General features: G+C 38.4%; 1 protein-coding gene across 1 annotated transcript in view; it reads left to right on the top strand.

Moving 5' to 3' along the window:
• The window catches only part of LOC127952689 (neurexophilin-1-like), a 30,343-nt gene extending 11,593 nt beyond the window's left edge, over positions 1–18,750 (top strand). The window contains exon 2 of the mRNA XM_052551356.1: positions 13,112–18,750. Coding sequence (XP_052407316.1) covers positions 13,112–13,906 — 795 coding nt within the window. The 3' untranslated portion in view covers positions 13,907–18,750. The remainder of the gene's footprint in view (positions 1–13,111) is intronic.
• The last annotated feature ends 548 nt before the right edge of the window (positions 18,751–19,298 follow it).

Here is a 19,298-nt window from a genome sequence, read left to right on the forward strand (position 1 = left end):
AAAGAACAAAAGTTGAATTACTAAAATAAATGGACTTTTCCACGACATTCTAATTTGTCTAATTATGCCTACAGCAGATTAGAAAGTCAATGAAAATGCTCAGAACGAGCGTTTTGATTTTAAATTAATTGAAAATAATGCAGTCACAAAATAATTACTTTGTTGAGACTTCCACAAAAAGCATTAAAATGTAATGAGGTTACTGATTCTGATATCATAAAGGAAAAAATGTAGGACCACTAGGGGACTGGGTTTAGAAGAAGACAGACTAAAATAGATTTGCAACAAATGTAATTTCCAGAATGCGATGTATTTTTGAATCAAACAAAATATATACAGATTTATTTCCACTTTAGAAAACCAAAATAAAGTATTACCACAGAACATCACTGGATAATAATAAATGGACGAACCTTGATTTTATCAGTTATGTGACTTTGTTTGTGAAAAGAAAACTATGAAATTACTGATCAGTATTATTCTTCACCAGCACTGGTTACATTAGGAGAAAAATAACATGCTCTGGTATATTGTGCTCTTTAAGACCAGAGGCATTTCTACAGTTAACCTCGATTCCAAGTTGCCTTCTGAAAAAAGTATATAACAAAAGTTGCAAAGCTACTCCTTTATTTTGTCAGTGGACACATGCTCCTTCCTTCAGAAAGGATTACATTAATTGCAGTGCCTGTTTCTTTAAACGACTAGGCAAAAACATGTACCCCTTTTTCCAGTGCTATCAGTCTGAAATTCTGTAATAGTGTATCTGTCTGTTCTACCATTGCCAGGGGAGATGTGATTCAAAGAGCCAGAGCCGGCTACACACTCTCACACACTCGTTATGGAATATTTCAGCCCTCTGAGGCCATAAGGTTGCTGTTTTAAAAGGTTACCCACAGCAGACTGCAATCCTACCTCTGATAGGAGCTTAATTTAAATCCATATTGAAAAATTCACTTCAAAGACGACAAGTTATTATATGCTGGGTGCTTTTTCTCCTCAAACAATCATTTTTCATAACAATATGAAAATAGGCATACACATTTAATTAAAACCTGTTTCAGTATTTCACAATAAAAACTGAAAAAGCATGCAGTATGGAGAAAATTAGACCCTAAGGCATTAAAATATTTAATATTGGAGCAAAAAAAAAAAAAAGCTTGTATACATTTAGTCTAAAATGTAATCATATATTTATGTGCTGTGTAAACCAAAATCTAAAAGGTAGGTTTGCTATTTTCTACATTTTACACACACATTTTTTATTCATTCATGACACCCTAGTCTGTGACATATATTCAATTAGAAAGCTATAGTAAACCCCATTACTCAATTGTAAAGCGATTATGAAAGGCATTATCCAACCTTTTCAGACAAGAGCCCAAGGAATACAGATCCTCGTGGCACTGAGAACAGTAACAGATTCTCCTACGGATAAATCAGCAGAATCAGAGATATATTCCCAGATGCAGTTGCTTGAGCTCTGCTGAGTAAAATGGTGCTGTCGTCTCTTTAATTGGCCTCGGTAGAGCACTGTAGCTGTCCCTTTAAGAGACTCAGGTAGAATGTTGTGCCAGTCTGTTTTTAATTGGCTGGGGTAAAACTGTGTACCTGTCTCTTTAAATGCCTGTTTATTGCCTCTGGAGCTGACAGGCCCACACCGGTCATCTCCCTACTCTTCTCTAAACTGCCTGTATTGTTCTCTTTCTCCCAGCTCCCACTCTCTATTCTACACTTGTCTGTCTCATTCTGGCTTTGAATGTCGTCTGCCTGCTCTCCAGATCCCTTCTTCATTATCAGAGATGCTTTACCTCCAGCTCATCCCACCTTCTCTCCACTTGTTTTGCTCCCTCTGGCTATGTTCGGAAGCCACACTATACTGTCTTTGCAGTATGTGTACAGTACACAAATTGTCTGATGTGCAAACTGTGCAGAATAAAACTGGAGTAGACTATTTACAATTACATCACTTTTTATTCACTATATCATTTTTGGATGACCTTTTTCCAGTTTTGCTTTTTAATTTTTACTGTACATTTATTCATGTAACAGAATATTTAATTTATCCAGAGTGCCTTACAAATGGGGAATACAATGAGTGAAGTGAAGTTACAGTGGCCAAGTATGGTGATCCATACTAAGAATTAGTGCTCTGCATTTATCCCATCGAAAATGCACACACACAGCAGTGAACACACACACACACACCCGGAGCACTGGGGTTCGGTGATTGCACCTCAGTCATGGTACTGAATGTGAGGGAGAGCGCTGTACATTCACTCTCCCAACCTACAAGCCCTGCCTGTACAAAACTTGAACCTGCAACCTTTGGGTTACTAGTCCAACTCTCTAACCATTAGGCCATAACCTGCCCAATGAAGCAATTTATCTACTTTTTATAAGAGGACATTGATAGGAAAAGAAAGATGAGTAAGGAACCAAAAATTACTTCAGAAAGGAAGTATTACATTTATTAAAAATTACAGTAAAGATTTTTACAACGTTACAAAAAATATTTATTTTTCAAAAATGTACCATCGTTTCACAAAACTATTAGGGAGCACAACTGTTTCAAATATCAAAATAATTTCTCAGGGATAATGTGGCACTGAAGACTAGAGTAAGTTAGTGTTTTATAATGCTGTCTGGGCATAAACAATATTTGTAAAGTTGCGGTCCTTAAAGTTCAATGCAAGCGGAGATATAGAAAAAAAGTTCTGGCAGTTTGATGCCTACAAAAACAGCTTGTAGGGACTACAACAAGCTACTTCCCAGGTTCATTAGATCACAAACCCAGATAAACCCCACCCCCGGAAACATGCAGCAAAGGGGGCAAGGCCATGCTTTAAAGAGGAAGGTCCTCAATCTTGTTCCTCGTGTCGCCCTGCTCTGCATCTCTCTGATCTCTGATAAGCATTTGTTTACAATACAACAGGAGCACATGCCACTTGGGTTGAGGGGCAAGACGTTTAGACGCACACTAGGGGTGGTTTAGCCAATCATAACAAACTGGACCAGCTAACCAATCTGAGCCCATTCTGTATTTCTGAGGGAGAGTCTTCATAAAAAGAGAAAATGATTAGCGCGTTTATAGGAGAAGGGACAGAGTGGTGTGGAATAAAAAAAAAAGTCAACCACCCTTCAAACAATGCAGCCTTGTAGAGCATAAGATACTTGTTTCAAAACATTTAAATAATCTTTAAACTTATTTAAACTTTTAAACAATAGTTTACTCACTGTAATGTGCAAAACTCTAGTATACCATTCTGTCTATCATTTCATTAGCCTTCAATTCCTTCCCTTATCCCTGCTTCCAAAACATGAAACTATAAAAACCATCTTCTCTTCCTGTTGGCTGGAGAAGCACCTATAAGAGGCTTGTTGTCAATAACTCTAAAAATGAGTCACAATTACCACAATGACAAACCCCCCACCCCATTGCCTCCAATCCTCACTGACTCACACGATACACACCAGATGGCAAAAACACAACCAAGTTTCAGCCAACTGGCTCAGTTTTTTTTTTTATTATTATTCATATAGTGTGTACCATAAAGGCCCCATAAAATTGCGTGACAAGTGCAGTCTTCTTTCCTGGTGTATTTTCTATTGTCCCAGTTGGGGTGGGACATAGCAAATTGCTCTTTTACAGTAGTTTACGGCTAGTTCATTTACTGTGTAGCACATAGATGACTTCACATTTAACAAACATAGACTAATAGCCACAAAACATCAATTATGATATAGCATCCCTGTAGCTCAAAAAGTAGAGCATTTCACAAGAAAGCAAGAGAAAGCATGAACTGATAAAAATGAAAGCATGCTTTAAATGCATAGTTAGTCGCTTTGGATAAAGGCATCTGCCTTAATGCATATATGTAAAATGTAAATAATTTGTGGAGTCTAATCTTTTCCTTTATTTTGATGTCACACATCACGTCCAGCACTGCTGGCCTGTGTTTGGATTTGTTCTGTGTGATAGGATTCCAAGATGTTTCCTGTCTTGATCTGGCTCTACACTTGTCAACATCATAGCAGATCTTTTCAAACCACAAAACCCACGTGGGCTCACCTCCAAAGAGGCTCTCGCATTCACTCGTTACTTCTCATCCCTCCCATCCATGCCTCCTTATGCAACCTTTAGCTCTATGACTCAGTTGCTAAGTTCCTTCTTTCGTTCATTTTTCCTTCTTCTGCTCAGCTATTTGCCATCTGCTGCCTAATGCAGTGCTCTTGTCCTTTTTTGTTTTATCACCCTGCTAATCATCCATTAGGTCTCCCTAAACACACAGACTGGCCAGACTCTTACATTGCTAACGGCACAAAATAAATACTATGGTGTATTTACAGAATGTACCAGCAGAGGCTAACTGAACAATGATGACCAGCCAAACCCTGACCCCTTCACACAGGCTGCACCTGAAAACTTGCTGCCGTATTAGTCATTGAACCAGTTCAAAAAGACGATTCATCGGTTCCTGACGCCATCAAACAATCAAACAAAGTCTCTACGCATTTCTTTTCTAACACGTTATAACAATTAAAAATTCAAATAAGTCATTTGTGTCAACACATACTGAAACAAAAAAAAAAAAAATGTATTTGTCAGAAAGCATATTGCTGATTATAACCATATAATTCACTTAAGTTAATGGTGTTTTGGTCAAAGTTTAATTCATGGATCCTTTATGTCAGATACGACTGATTGACCAATATTGACTAGCCTACAACTTTGATAAGATTACTAAAAGTTTCACTTCTACAGCATACATTTCAGACATTGATGCACAAATGCAGATGTGTTCTACATGTCTACAGTATAAAGAATGAAGAAAACAGTCTTATAAACTCCTTAATTTAGCTTAAGCAACTTTTAATATATGCATGCACAATAAACTATTGTAAATTATTTTTTACATCACTCAACAGAAAAAAAATGTGCAGATTTTAATGAAATGTCAATTAAACAGTCATAATAAGCATATTTCCAGTACGCGCCTCAGGCTTGTACAGTATCATCAACTCACTCATCAGAATCTTCAGTAATCTTCGACAGTAACTGACTCAAAAGAATGAGTCGTTCAGAAACCGAACATCACTAACTGAGATAGGACGCCACCTTTACCATAAGTCAGTTCATTAAATTTCATCCCTGCTAGATATTTTATGGTCAACTGTACCTGGTACTGTTTTTGGAGTTTGGTACCGAAGAATTTGACTAGTCCACACAGAACTCTAACCACAAGCACATCAAATGCTTTTTGAGATGAACTGGAACAAAGTTTGTGAGCCAGGGTTTCTTGTCCAAATTCAGTGCCTGACCTTACAAAATATTCTACTGGATGAATGGGTAAAATCTGTCAAAATTGTTATACAGTAGTTGCACAGGGGGAAAAACGACATTAATGTCTTAGAATGCGATGCTTATTTATAATGCAATGTCATTAAAGCCTAGGGTGGACATACGTGCCATTTTTATGGGTCACGTCCTTACAGGACTTCTGTATTTGGCTCTTTTTCCTGTTGTCATCCTGCTGTCATTGTACTCTCATATATAAAGTTTTGGCATTGTACATACTCGACCAATCGTGGCACATGAGATGGTGGGATCTACGGAGAACAGTCAAAGCGATGCAAATACGTTCACATGTTAGGTGCGTTCGTTCTTTCTGTTTTATTTTTAGGCAATACAGAAATCCTGGCAAGGACATGTCATGTAAAAATGGCCCATATGGTCACCCTATTAAAGCCCCTGTTGGTGTAATGGTTAGGTTTCCCAGTACTTTTGTCCATATACAGTATTGCCTCTTACTCATTGTTATACATCACATTTTGTTAAGAAAAGATTGCATTTGGGATCAAATTTTCAAAGGCCATGGCCAGTTTTGCAGTCCACTAATAGCATAAGCACATTCAACATTAAGACATCACACTACGACAAACAATACAGCCATTCGGTGTCCCCCAGCAATGAATTAACAGTGTATGCCCCATTACACAGGCTATAACAGCCTTCTCATTCTGATTGCTGTCTCTAGACCTATTCACTGTTAAAACTATTAAAACTATTTATGTTTCGGTCCCTGAGCGTGTGCGGTAACTATTTTTCAACCCAGTGTCCTCCACTTTTAATCGGTTAGTTTTCAATTTCATAATTCTGTTTTTGCCTTTTTGCTATGTTTAATTCATAGCAATATAAGGAAAAACACGAAATAATTAAACGGACATGATGCAAGCTGGACTCAAACTCTTTCTGCCCAGATGAGCATTAAAGCTAAATGTGTTATAGCACCAAAACAGTTGAAAACCCTGTCATCATTTACCTTCCCACCTGCCTTTCCAAACTTTTATGCCATTCTTACTCCTGTCAAACACAAAAAATTACTTATTTTGAAAAACAATTCTGCTGCTTTGTCCACATGGACATACATACTAAAAATGATGTAGAAGCAATTTTGACTTATGTGTGAATTTTACAAATATTTTTTTAAAAACTGGCAACTAAGACATTTAATTAAATGTGAAATTACTTTAAAATTTAAAATTTAATTAAATGTCTTAGTTGCCAGTTTTTAAAAAAATATTTGTAAAATACTGAAAAAAGACTGAAATGCTATTATCTGGTAAAATATACTCCAATAATCTTTATTTACAACTTCAAACATACATTATTATATTTAACCATGTCCTAACAATACAGCAGCACAATCAATTTGCATTATAAACAGATCTAAATGTACAGTATGCCTCTCTTTTTTCCACGTTGAAGCTTATTCACTAAGCACCGGGCTCAAGCTATTCTGTTTTTATCTCTTTTCTATTGCTGACATCAGTACTCATTATATGTTAACATTTTTTTCAGTGTTTAAATGTTTGTGCTTTTAGTCCTTGTGCATAACAGTAAAGGTTTTGAGTTCTTAGGAAACAAGTTCTGCAGCTCCAAGCAAGTATCATCGCCATATACTCATTAAAGTCCAAATTTACTTGCGATCCCATAAACAAGTCACTGGTGCGTAAAGAACTCATACAAATTAATACTCTATGAATAAATGGGATTTACTGCGCTCAACCCAGTGTGCTTTTACCACACATTGTTATATTAAAGAGAATCACTCTCCCCTAATTGAGCCTCACTGCACAGCTATTTTTCTTCCTTATTGTCTTGTCTTTCCCCACCTCTGTTTATCACATCTAGCCTTTTCTTCTTTCTCAACCCACTGTTATCCACATGAAAGTTGAGTGTAGGATTAGAGAGCTGGACAGTCTAGACAGCCGTTACACTTACAGTCCTGCGTGTGCGACCACCGCCTCCAGCTGCGTTCCTCCCCTCCCATGAGTGTGTCATCTGGCAGAAAACATATTGTGTTATTCCAGCCGCAGTGTTTAGCATGGCTGGGCTGCCTTGCACCGTTTACTTTAAGTGGTATAAGGAAGCGAATGAAGTCAATACCACATCAAGTCTGCAGGGAGATGAAATGGTTGATTTAGTTACAGATCTTTTTAATGAAAGGCAGAGGGACATCCCTGTCCAGAAGTGAAGAAAAATTACAGTGATATTAAATGTCCTTAATTTCACATGAAGGGCAAAGAAGTTATAAAATCCAACTCATCTCATTCAGAGATGCTTTCTTTTTGTTACTTGATACATAGTGTGGATTATAATATCCCATCAATTCCCTACAGTCCACTCCTTTTTATTTATTTACATAATGCAAATCTGTCAACAGAAACCTTGAAAACTAAAAAGGATCAAGAAAGTCTCCTTCTTAAGCCCTTTTAATACCTGTCTCTTCACTTTTCTGCATTTGATTCCTGTGGACTAATCTAGTCTTCTAAACTTGGGATTGTTTACTGCAAATGTGAAGTCATAATAAGGGATTCATTGTTCCCATTTCACTTTTGTGACATTTCTAAAATCTTTCTGTCTTGTTCAGCTTTCCACTTGCTCTCGGTGAGGTCAAGGCTTGTAAGCTTGTTGGAGAAAACTGGCCACAGATCAATATGCGAAGTCAACCATTTCCCAACATATAGGGAGTAAAGCAGAGACACAGAGAAAGAGAGAGAGATGAAGATTGAAATTGAGGTTATAGGAACGGGGGGTAATGGTGCGGTTGGTCCTCCTCACCCCTCCTCTCTTGAACCCGCTTCACATTCATCCTCTCTTCTGTGAGGAAAATGAGAGTGAAGTCTGAATAGATTAAAATCAATATGTCTACCTGCTTTTTATTTTTGTTCATTATTAATCTGGGGCCAAGATGCTTCTCCAGGGAGATATGGGAGAATGGGATTTTCTTGCGAGCCTCCTGTGTGCCGTTCCTGAAGGTGGTTTTAGCCGAACAAGGGGGAAAAAAAGCACTGAAAAGGATGCAAAGACATGAAAAACTGGGACCTGATTGATTGATTAATTGCTCTTACAGGACATTATGGAATTACTTCTGCCTTCTGGAAGAAAGTGACAACACTTGATTGATCAGAATAGTGTATCCATAATGGAGTGTTTACTCCTCAGAGGAAGATGGGATGCAGAACAAAGCTTTTAGTTGGTGAAAACAACATTGCATCATTCAGCACAGGGACACAGCAAAGAGCGTGCGTGACAGTGAATGTGCATGCCATTTATAAGCAGTGGTTGTTTTTAACCCAATATAGAATTAGATATAAAAAGAGATGAGAGATTTTTAAGCAATTCTTACAAAAGGATCTGAGATGAACTGGAGGCTGTAAACTAGACTGCAATATACACTGGATACACTGCAGTCAAGCAAATGATAAAGCTATCCACAAAACCAATGATTCAACGTGGCATAATGTACAGTCAGCTGGTCATTCAATTTAAATTACATAAAATTAAAAATGAAATAAATGAATTAATAAAGAAAATAAATATATAAAAATTGGCTACAGCTGCCTAGCACAGCAATGTAGGATATCAGTTACCTGGGACATCAGTCAAGTATGCAGTTTAATGGACATTATACAAACATATTGGCATAATGTAGTATAATATATGCAGTAATAATGTCACTTTCATACATTTTTAGTAGAATCTGACACAAAACTTAAATCCCATACTAATCCCGGAATCTCATCCGACAGTTCTGTATGTGCAATGAATAGAAAGTCATGACAAGACAGGTATTTCTAAGCAGAATAATGCAATTTACTATTTATTCATGCAGGACCTGCTCTGCATAGCTCCTGGGCAGATTAGCAGATCTGCAATGGAGCTAATCAAGAATTACTCAGTCTGTAGAGGTGTTACACACTCGTCAAGGCCAGTTATTAATCCACACGTTCTTTTATAGAGGCACAAAGAAGTCCACGTAAGATCCAAGCAAAGCGACCGAGAGCCCAGAGAAAAACCGGCACGACTACAGAAGACCGAATTAACCAGAGCGTGTTGCGCTAATCCGTGCTGCATAAAATGGAGTCTGTCTTATCAAGATTGAAGATAGGCACTTAGAGAAAAGTAAAATGAGTATCAGGCATGAGTAAGCCTGATTAGGCCAGAATAAGCCTGCATAAGATGAGATGAGATGGGCGTGAAGCATCAGAGTGGGCTGAAAGATCAGGGTTGAGACAGGGCAGCATGCATTATGGAGGAGAGAGATCCTTAAGCTCAGTGGATCAGGCCTGCCCTGACAGTGAGAACAGACTTATACACACACACACACACACACAGCATACACTTACTCACTGTATGAATATACATGCTTATATAGTCTGGCAGGGATCTCTCTCTCACACACAAAGATAGGCAGAATCCTCAAACACTGACTATGACTGCATACATTTACTCTGAGGGTGGACTGGCATATATTGTGGTTGGAATATACGAAATCAAACCGCTGAGAAATAAAGGCGGGTTTCAGATAAGGTCTCTTAAGGCACTACCTTGTTCTCTTCTTTCTCTTTTGCTATGCTTTTCCTTTTCATGCTCTACATTTAAAAATCACCATCATACACTTACTCATGTGAAAGATAAATCACAGATCGCTTTAATATCTCTTTAATATCTCAATCGTTTTAGTAGATGAAAATAATAAAGAGGGTGTATAATAGTAATAAAACTGTAATCCTGAGAACCAAAAAAAAAAAAGAAAAAAACACACACACCAGTGATTTCTCTAGGGATCTTAACAATAGCCTGTTTCATGGAGGGGTATACTTGGTCAGAGTTTTTGTTGATGTTTACATTTTTGTCAAACGTTCACAATCATACAGCTGCTTTTGGCCCAGAGACATTTTTATAGATACAAAGCGAACTACACAGTGTGGAGTACATGCGTTATCTTTGTCAGAACGTTACGATTGGCCCAGAGAAGACGTCTTATGTCAGTGTGCACATTACCGTAATTTACTGGTGATATTATAACTTCTCATAACGGTACATTACCAGAACAAACTTACCAAGATTTATGTTTTCCACATGACATCTTAATGGTAATTTACCAGTAAAAACTGTATGTTTGAAGGGGTATAACCGTTTTAAAGTGTGTTCAGATTTTGCCAAAAGCAAGCAAAAAAAACCCCCACACATTTCAATATGAACATTTGGCATCAAAGTTTTTCCAAATCAGATATGCTATCACAACTGTTTTAAAGCTCTACACTAATACTATATATATATATATATATATATATATATATATATATATATATATATATACACACACACCAATACTGTCATTCATGTCTGTTTTTTTAATCATGTATATGATTTAGTAATTTTTAGTAATTACATAAAACTAGAATTCCAATTAACCAATTAACAAGCTAAATAATTCTTTAGAACTAGTTATTTTTTAATAACTCAGATTAATCGATTTGCTAAATAAAAAATAAAAAAATATTCTATGTTGGAGTAAAACAGTGTCAACACACAGTAAGAAAAAAAGGTTCTGCCAGAACATTATCTTTTAGGTTTACAGACATTTCCCAGTAGCACTTTATTTTGATGGTCCACTTTGAAAAGTAACTTTGCAACTTCATAAAACATAAATGCTATTTTATTTGTAGTTTGGCTTTTTTTCCACTGCAAAAATAAATAAATAAATAAATATAAAATAAGTAATGTTAAATAGATGAATAATTTTTCATCAACTGAAAATTCTATATAATGTTGGTTGGCTAAAATAAATCAAACAATATAAAACCAATTCACTATAAAGAATGAAAAAAATAAATAAATAATAAACATGCTAACCAAATCTGTACTCTCTTTGAACTGTCAGAGACATTTGGCTCTCCAGAGGCAAGTCTCAGTTATATTTTTATGCCCTGGAACAGATGGGGGTGAAGACAAGAGGTCACATGACTATAGGTACCGTGAGATGGCATCAGTTGACTTGGAAACCACTGAAAGTGGGAATTAATTTTCTTGGCCGTAGTCCATGTCACCACAACTCGCAAGGTCTCTGCAATCCATAAACCTGGAAGTGAGTTCTGTCTCTGGCTAAGTCAAAGAGCTTCTCTACAGCATGAGACTGTTTCCTAGAAGCTAATGTGTCTTTTGGGGGAGTGTCAGCTTTGAACCTGACCGTGCGGATACAATGCATCTCAGGCCCATGGCTCAGAGAAACAGACCAAACAGAATTTAGAGCTTATCAGATAATAAACAATACATCAAAGCAATCATTGTTCTCTGACACTCTGCAACACACACACAAACCAGTGAAGAGTCACATCCAACTGTTTGATCCAAGGTATGAGAGCTCTTGTTGGATTACCTTTATATGAGGTGTTTCAAATAGATCATTAGCATCTAGTAATTACCAGTTACACCCACTCTGCGGCTCTTCACCCATCCATGAGCCCACGTAGAGAGGCATCTCATCCTCCTCCACAGCTCTCTATATACAAAACAATGAGACAAATACACACAATTGTATTGAACTACAGCCTTCTTGCTTTTTGCACTAACTTCATCCATCCCCAGACCTCTCCCTGTATTGTATGTTTTTTTTTTTATCTGTTCATGTCTAGCAGGTCCTTAATAAATACAATGTTGAAATACATTAAAATTCATCATTTAATATTTGAATAAAAAAATTTCTTATTTGAATCTCACAATCTTTCTCACTCTCTCTCTCTTAGTCAAATGAACTCTGGGAGTCCTAGAGATCTTCTGTAAAAAAATAGAAAAGCCATAAAGGGATCAAATGATTCCCACGCAATATCTAAAGCAATATTGTGAACCAGTGAGTGTAGAGTACAGGTCAGACCACAGAGATTAATTCCTGTTGACGGGACATTTTAGTGAGGCGTCAATGACGCTTTGCCGTGGGTGAATGTTGATTCAAGTGCTGATGATGTTTTCCTTTTAGCTGGTCCTTTTTCCACCCTTTCAATTCATTCCTTCAAATTATGCTGTATTGCAAGGCGAGCACCGCATTAATATTCCTCTTCTTTTTATCACAGTGCTTACAGTGTTTACAAGCTGTACAGACATTCCTCAAACATCCTTTTTTCTTCATCGATAATTTTACACAATCAATTCAGCATGAACCATTTAACAGGATTCAGTAATTTGACACCATTCAGACATTGTTTTGTATAGTTTAGCCTTGAGCGTTTTATCCATTTTGGCTTTTATAAATGTAACAATATTTTTAAATGTAAAATTCATGTTCAGAAGCCTCCCTTTGCCATTCAATATAATAATAACAATTACATCATCGCTGTCCAAGATTTTGAATTTATTTTAATCCATTTGAAAACTCAGACAGCAATGCCTTTATTTCATTATTTGCTTACTGAATTGCAAGTGCTCCTGCTTTGTTTGGACAATTAATTGATTCATATTTTTATTCCCACATCTGCAAAAGAAGCACAACAGACATTCACATTCAACAGAAAACAAGGCACATGCCGAACATCATGAGAACAGCAAAGTAATGCAGAAATTAAGTCTAAAACCTAAGCCCACGTAAACTGTAACAATATTCTTTCGCTGCCGTGCAAACACCAGTATTTCCTTCAGGAACTGTAAATGTAGTTCCTATTCAAATTCCTGTCTGTGCAACCTCCTCTCTCTTTAAAGTTCACATTTTTCATCCTCTCTATTATAATTTCACTCACTGGCTCACTATTCCTCCTGTTTTCTTTCCTCCAGCTGGCTCTAGGACAGGAAGATACCCACTCGTCATCTTCCATCCCCTCATCTACGTCTAAGTCCTCCTCCTCAGCAGACTCTTCCAAAACTTTGGGGGTTCTGGGATCTCAGGGTTCGATTTCACCCTTGAGTCGCTGGGTGATGCACAGCCGCGGCCGTGCCGCCAACACTTCCACTATGGAACTGCCCTATCGTTCGCCAGTGCCCTTTTCCAAACAAGAATTTTGGGAGATGCTGGGCAGCGATCTTTTCAAATCAGACACGGACGCATCGGGGAGCTCACGTGTCAAGCGCCGCCCACCCATCGTCAAAACTGGCAAATTTAAGAAGATGTTCGGCTGGGGCGACTTCTACTCCAACATCAAGACGGTGCGCCTCAACCTGCTCATCACGGGGAAGATCGTGGACCACGGGAATGGAACTTTCAGCGTCTACTTCCGTCACAATTCCACCGGCCAGGGGAACATCTCAGTGAGCTTGGTACCTCCGGTGAAGGCAGTGGAGTTCGACTTGGAGCGCCAGAGCGTGGTGTACCCTAAAGACTCGAAGATCTTCAACTGTCGTGTAGACTATGAGAAGGTGGACCGCAGCAAACGCACCTCGCTGTGCAACTATGACCCCTCCAAGACCTGCTTCCAGGAGCAGACACAAAGCCACGTGTCCTGGATCTGCTCCAAACCCTTCAAGGTCATTTGCATCTACATTTCCTTCTACAGCACAGACTACCGACTGGTGCAGAAGGTCTGTCCAGACTATAACTACCACAATGAGATGCCCTACCTACCCTCAGGCTAGAGCTTCGTGGAGCAATTGTCTGGGGCAAGGAGGGCTGGTTGGGGGGAAGGAGTTGGTATACAAAGGAACAGTTCTATTAAGGATGCGAAGATGAATGTGCAATGCTAATATGGGAGGGTTTTTCTTTTATCTAAAGACTCTTCAGAAACTTATCACTGAGCTGATATGGAACAACCCCTCATGATTTTAACACCACAGGTGATTCTCTAAAAGGTGAATGTACAGTATTCGATGTGCTGCAGTTGATGTCTTGAAGAACCTCTTAAGCAACCTGGCGAATATGACCTGCAAAAACACATATATGCAAAACCAAATGGTCAGGCCCAGGTGCTCAGGGTGGAAGTGTCTGCTACATCAGTCCGAGTCCCTGATTGGCTGCGCTCATCAGTTTCCAGTGTTACAGTCTTCTAAAAAACAAATAGGAACAAGAAAACATGCTTGTCACCCCAGGCTGTTATTCAGAGGTGGAAGACATGGCTGACTTTGTGTACACTCTTAAAAATAATGGTTCTTTTTTAGCATCTATTGCTCTTTAAATATCCATGGAAGCTTTGCATTGAACAGAAGGTTCTTTAGAGTGGAGGTTCTTTAAATTTTACTTCACTGAAAAGTTCTTCTTGGAACCACAAGAAGCTAAAACCACCCCTTAGAAGAACCTTTACTTTTAAGAGTGTAGCTTGTTTTCCCAAAAACAAACACAGCTAAAGCAACCTAACACAAAATTTACACAGCATGACTCACTGACACTTTTTTCCACATCTGTATATTATACACAAAAACAAAGGATGATACAAGAAGAAGATTAAAAAGGAAGCCAGTGCTGTAAATGAAAAATGCAGGAGAGCAAAATTTACAGATTTCACAAAAAGATAAAAGCCTCCACCTCCCTAATATCAATGAGAAAGAACGAATGCATTATAGAAAGCACTTTAATTAAAAATACAGCACCGAAAAAGAGATGTTGAGTCTGCATTGAGCCCAATCTCTCTATTGTTCTGACTGTTAGGAAAGAGCAGAAAAGACGTTTTGTTTAGTCAGGATTCCTGACTTTGTGCTGTGATAACTGTTCTGCTGAACGCACGATTGCTTCGTCCTTGTCTGAACATTCCCTTACAGTCAGCCAGTTTATCGTTGAGAAAAAAAAAACAAGAAATATTATTGTTCATTTTGCATAATTTAATCGCGCTGCATTGGGAGAGCTTGCATTACATTATGAGATTTACCTGGCCGAGACCTTTTCTGGATGTAAAATTACCACATTAGATTAACGGCATTCAAGCTGACCTTCAATGAACACACTGCTTATTGATAATTGTTGTGAAGGAAAAACAGTTATATACAATCCAAGTGGATTTAGATAAAAGATGGGCAGACCTTTTATGTTACAGGCCAGGTGAAGTCAGGGAAGAAATGACAGATGGGAAAAGAGAGAGGAAGGATGGAAAGTAAAAGACAGCAGTAGGAGTTATGACGTCTGCAGTGACGAGCGGGTGTACGTGACAGAGTGAAGAGGAGAATGAATGAGGATATGAAAGGGGAAAAGGGTGATGCACAACATGAGAAAATGAACAGGAGATGGACCGGGAACAAACAGATGAGAAAGAGACTAAATGAATATAGGGGAGGGGAAGAGGAGAGAATCATGGAAAAAAGACTGAAAAACAAACTCAGGATGCTAAATAGAGTAACATAAAAGCACAATATGGAACATCAAAGTGTCGTCTTACCGAGAGAGTTGGAGGGAAGAAGCTTTTTATGAGCCCACGAAGGGGAAAAAAACCCTCTTTGCCTGAAGTTAAATTCAGTACGGTGAATACACCCCTGTGGGTTTCAACGCAATTTAGAGTGTAACAAAGACGGAAATATCCTGCCGGATAGATCAGTTTATCCTTGTTCTTAAAAGACGTACTATTTATCTCCCTCTAATCTCAAATGTATTGTTTTACTTACAGACAAAGCTGCACAACACTTTGACAACAGCCTGTGTTCCACTGTCAGTGTGTGTAGGGTCCTAACTATAACGAAAAGTGCGCAGGGTCCAAAATAATATCACCAGCAATTCATTCGGAAACTTGTAGCATCATATATAGGCTGGTTAAAAAACAAAAAACAAAAACAAAAAAAACAAAGTTAAACAAACACTTTAGATATCACAGATAAAGTTATAATGAAGAAAAGTTATTATCTCCATTCAGCTTAGTAGATGGTATGATTTTACATCACATATATCATTCATACAATCCGACTTAAACCATGTTGCGAATCTTTCTCTGTGTTCATTTTGTGCCCTGTAATTGCTAAAGAGGGTAGAAGAAGAGTCACCTGTGACTGCCAGAACAGGTCTGTGTCTGTTCATTTGATCCAGACTGTGTTGCTTTGATCTGTCTCTGTTGCTTCCTAAACCGCGTGGAGCTGTTTGGCCAGTCTGGTCATATCAAATTTGCCTCAGTCTAATTCTCAGAACAGACACGTGAAAATAAAACACCTCTGTCAGTGCTCCAGGCTTTACCCAGTGCAGCATGTCTGGTCTGCCCTGCTGGTGAACTGAGCACCGGGGCTCACAGCTCTCTGCTCTCTTCTCCCCTCAGGCGCTGGTCTGGACTGAGCTTCCTAATCTCCTGCAGCTTAACTACACTACTGCGTGCACACACACACACACACACACACACACACACACACACACGCAGCCGCTCACGTAACGGCATAATTGCTCAAACTGCAGGAATCTTTAATCTTTTTATTATCGGTTCTATTTTGTTCATTCTTTCATTTGTTCACTTCCTTTTATTTGTTTGCTTTTTTATTCATTTTTGTCTTTTGTGCTTTCTTCTGAGATAATCTTTCTTTTTCCTTCTTTGTTAATTTTTTTTGTTCACTTCCTTTAATGTTTGCTTCCTTCATTCATTCTGCCTTTTTTCACTTTCTTCTTCCATTCACTCTTCCTTCCTTCCTTCCTTCCCACCCACTCACTTTCTCTCGCTCTCTTTCTGTCTGATCCTCAAGAAACATCTTCAGCAAACCCCTAGTGGTTCCCTTCACTCTTCTCATGGTCACAGGATGTTTTTGGAGCCCTTCTTTCTAGCGCTCCCACACTTAGCTAACAACAGAACAGTAAGTGTTCCCCTGATGATTTGCTACGAGAGTTTGCTGACTATAGTGTGTCTATATTAAACCACTGAACACGAGCACAAGTGGGCTGCACTAAAACGTACAGTTTAGAAATCAATCCTAATTTGCTTCTAATTGCTTTCAGGTAACAGTAGCACTCTGAATGTTACTTAAATCTGTTTATACCCATACACAACGCAGTCCAGGGGAAATGTCTCCAAAACAACTCAGAATCTCTCTCTGACTGCAGAAGATGGATAAGGAGACTACACTGTCACGCACTGCTGGGCGTTGCCAAAGCAAGGATAAAAGTTGAAGTGGAGGAACTCTTCAGTTGTCATAGCAACAGGCTCCTTGGCTGGCCTGTTGGACTTGGACGGAGCATCGGACACCTGGTCAGTCCGGAGAACCAGAACTGAGCTAGCAGCCTCTGTAAGCAACAAATTGTACAATGAAATGTGGTACAACATGTACTGAACAGACATATACTGCACATAAATAAATGAATATTTATAAATAGATATATGAAAATATATATATATATATATATATGAATACAGATATATCCAATAATCCAACTCCCAGGAACTGGATGAAGCTGTATTACATGTCAGACATACAGTGGACTCTTCTCTGGTTCATTTGAGGTTTACCGTTTATTTCTCTATTTTTACATTGTTTATTTTACGTGTGTGTCATATTGATATAGTGTATGGATGACAATGGTGGCATTTATTGTGGTTTTCTGACATCTGACAAAAAAAAATATCTGAATAAATTAGAAGGAAAGCACTGAGTTTGGCTCCCGAGCTCAGAGGGCTAAAGTGACTGTCGTCTCAGGTCTCGTCTTGTTTTGACTGCTGATTGACAGAGGGGATGACATGAGCACCACATGAAAGTCTATGTTATCGCTCTATTTGCATACCTGTATTCAGTGCCCATGGCAAGAAGCGGGGAAAACAGGAGGCAATGGTCCACAGGGACACGGGAGAAAGAGATTACAGAATTACTGAGACGGTGGAACTATACAATAAATTACACTTAAACCGTGTCAGCATGAACTCAAAACGTCTACAAAGTTTCTCTTACTTTCTGTTCTTTCTTGGAAATAAGTGGCATTAAATCTGTCCAGCATCACAATTAAACCTGACATTTCATAGCATGCAAATGAGCTTAAATGATGTTGTCATAAAGCAGATTGATTACAATGTGGTATCTGATAGCAACTTCAGCTCCCCCTTCTGTTTATTTTGTCTTTATATATGTTATTTCACATCCCTAACCGCCCTCCACTCTCTCCTCTTTTGCTCTCTTTCCTCTCATCTCCCAATCCGGCCTCTTGCACAGCCTGCCTGAGGATAACCTTGGAGAGAGTGATGAAACCGCTCTAATTTGAGCGGTGTGCTCCCGCTCAACCCAACGTTAATAACATAATTCAAAACAAACCAGTGGTGGCGCCCCACAGCACATCACACAGCGAGCGAGAAGAGAACATAAATAAAGACTGACAAAAGGAGCGAAAGATAAGAGGAGATAAACAGATTTAAGAGGGCAGGAGCACAACAAATACAGGAGGTGAATAGAAAAAGAACGTTGTTGAAATATTTGAATATGAAATAAATCTCTACAGTTAATAAATAACAGAGTATCAGACGCTGCTTTGGGTTGTTGTGTTTTCAGAAGACAGCAGGAATATGCTAAGGCCTGCGATCCGCTGAAAGTTAGCCCGTATGTCGTTAAATGAATCTGCATGATGATAAGAGATCAACTGCATGATCAGCCTTCAGAAACTGATTTTGATGCAATACAATTTTCTGTACAGGCATCATTCATAAACATCCATTGAAGAAACTTGATCAATAAGCTGTTACTCCAATGCAACCATTCATCAAACATTAATTGCCATAAAGGATTCCTAATGCAGAAGCTTTTGTATTATTATTCATTTCTGTCGTATTATTATTATTTTTCTTGAGATTTGATTATAGGATTTTTTTTTTTTTTTGAGCTTAGCAAACTTTTTGTGGATTTGGCCTCAAGTTGTTACTCCTTACGGTCTAGTTTTTTCTTGTTCTGGAAGTCACAAAAGCCATTTATAAGTGCTATATAAAAGCTGCTTCATGTCTGTCAGTGATAAACCACTTCAAATTCAGTGTCCGACACTTGAGAAGGTGGCTACAACTTTATCATCAAGGACACTAGAGTGACCCTGAACAAGTGGGCAGTTTTACTGCCAGTCAACTCAAGGGACTAAATGGTTTCCAAACGACTAGAAAAACTGGGA

Source organism: Carassius gibelio, chromosome B3 (assembly GCF_023724105.1).
Source record: "Carassius gibelio isolate Cgi1373 ecotype wild population from Czech Republic chromosome B3, carGib1.2-hapl.c, whole genome shotgun sequence".
Taxonomy (NCBI): domain Eukaryota; kingdom Metazoa; phylum Chordata; class Actinopteri; order Cypriniformes; family Cyprinidae; genus Carassius; species Carassius gibelio.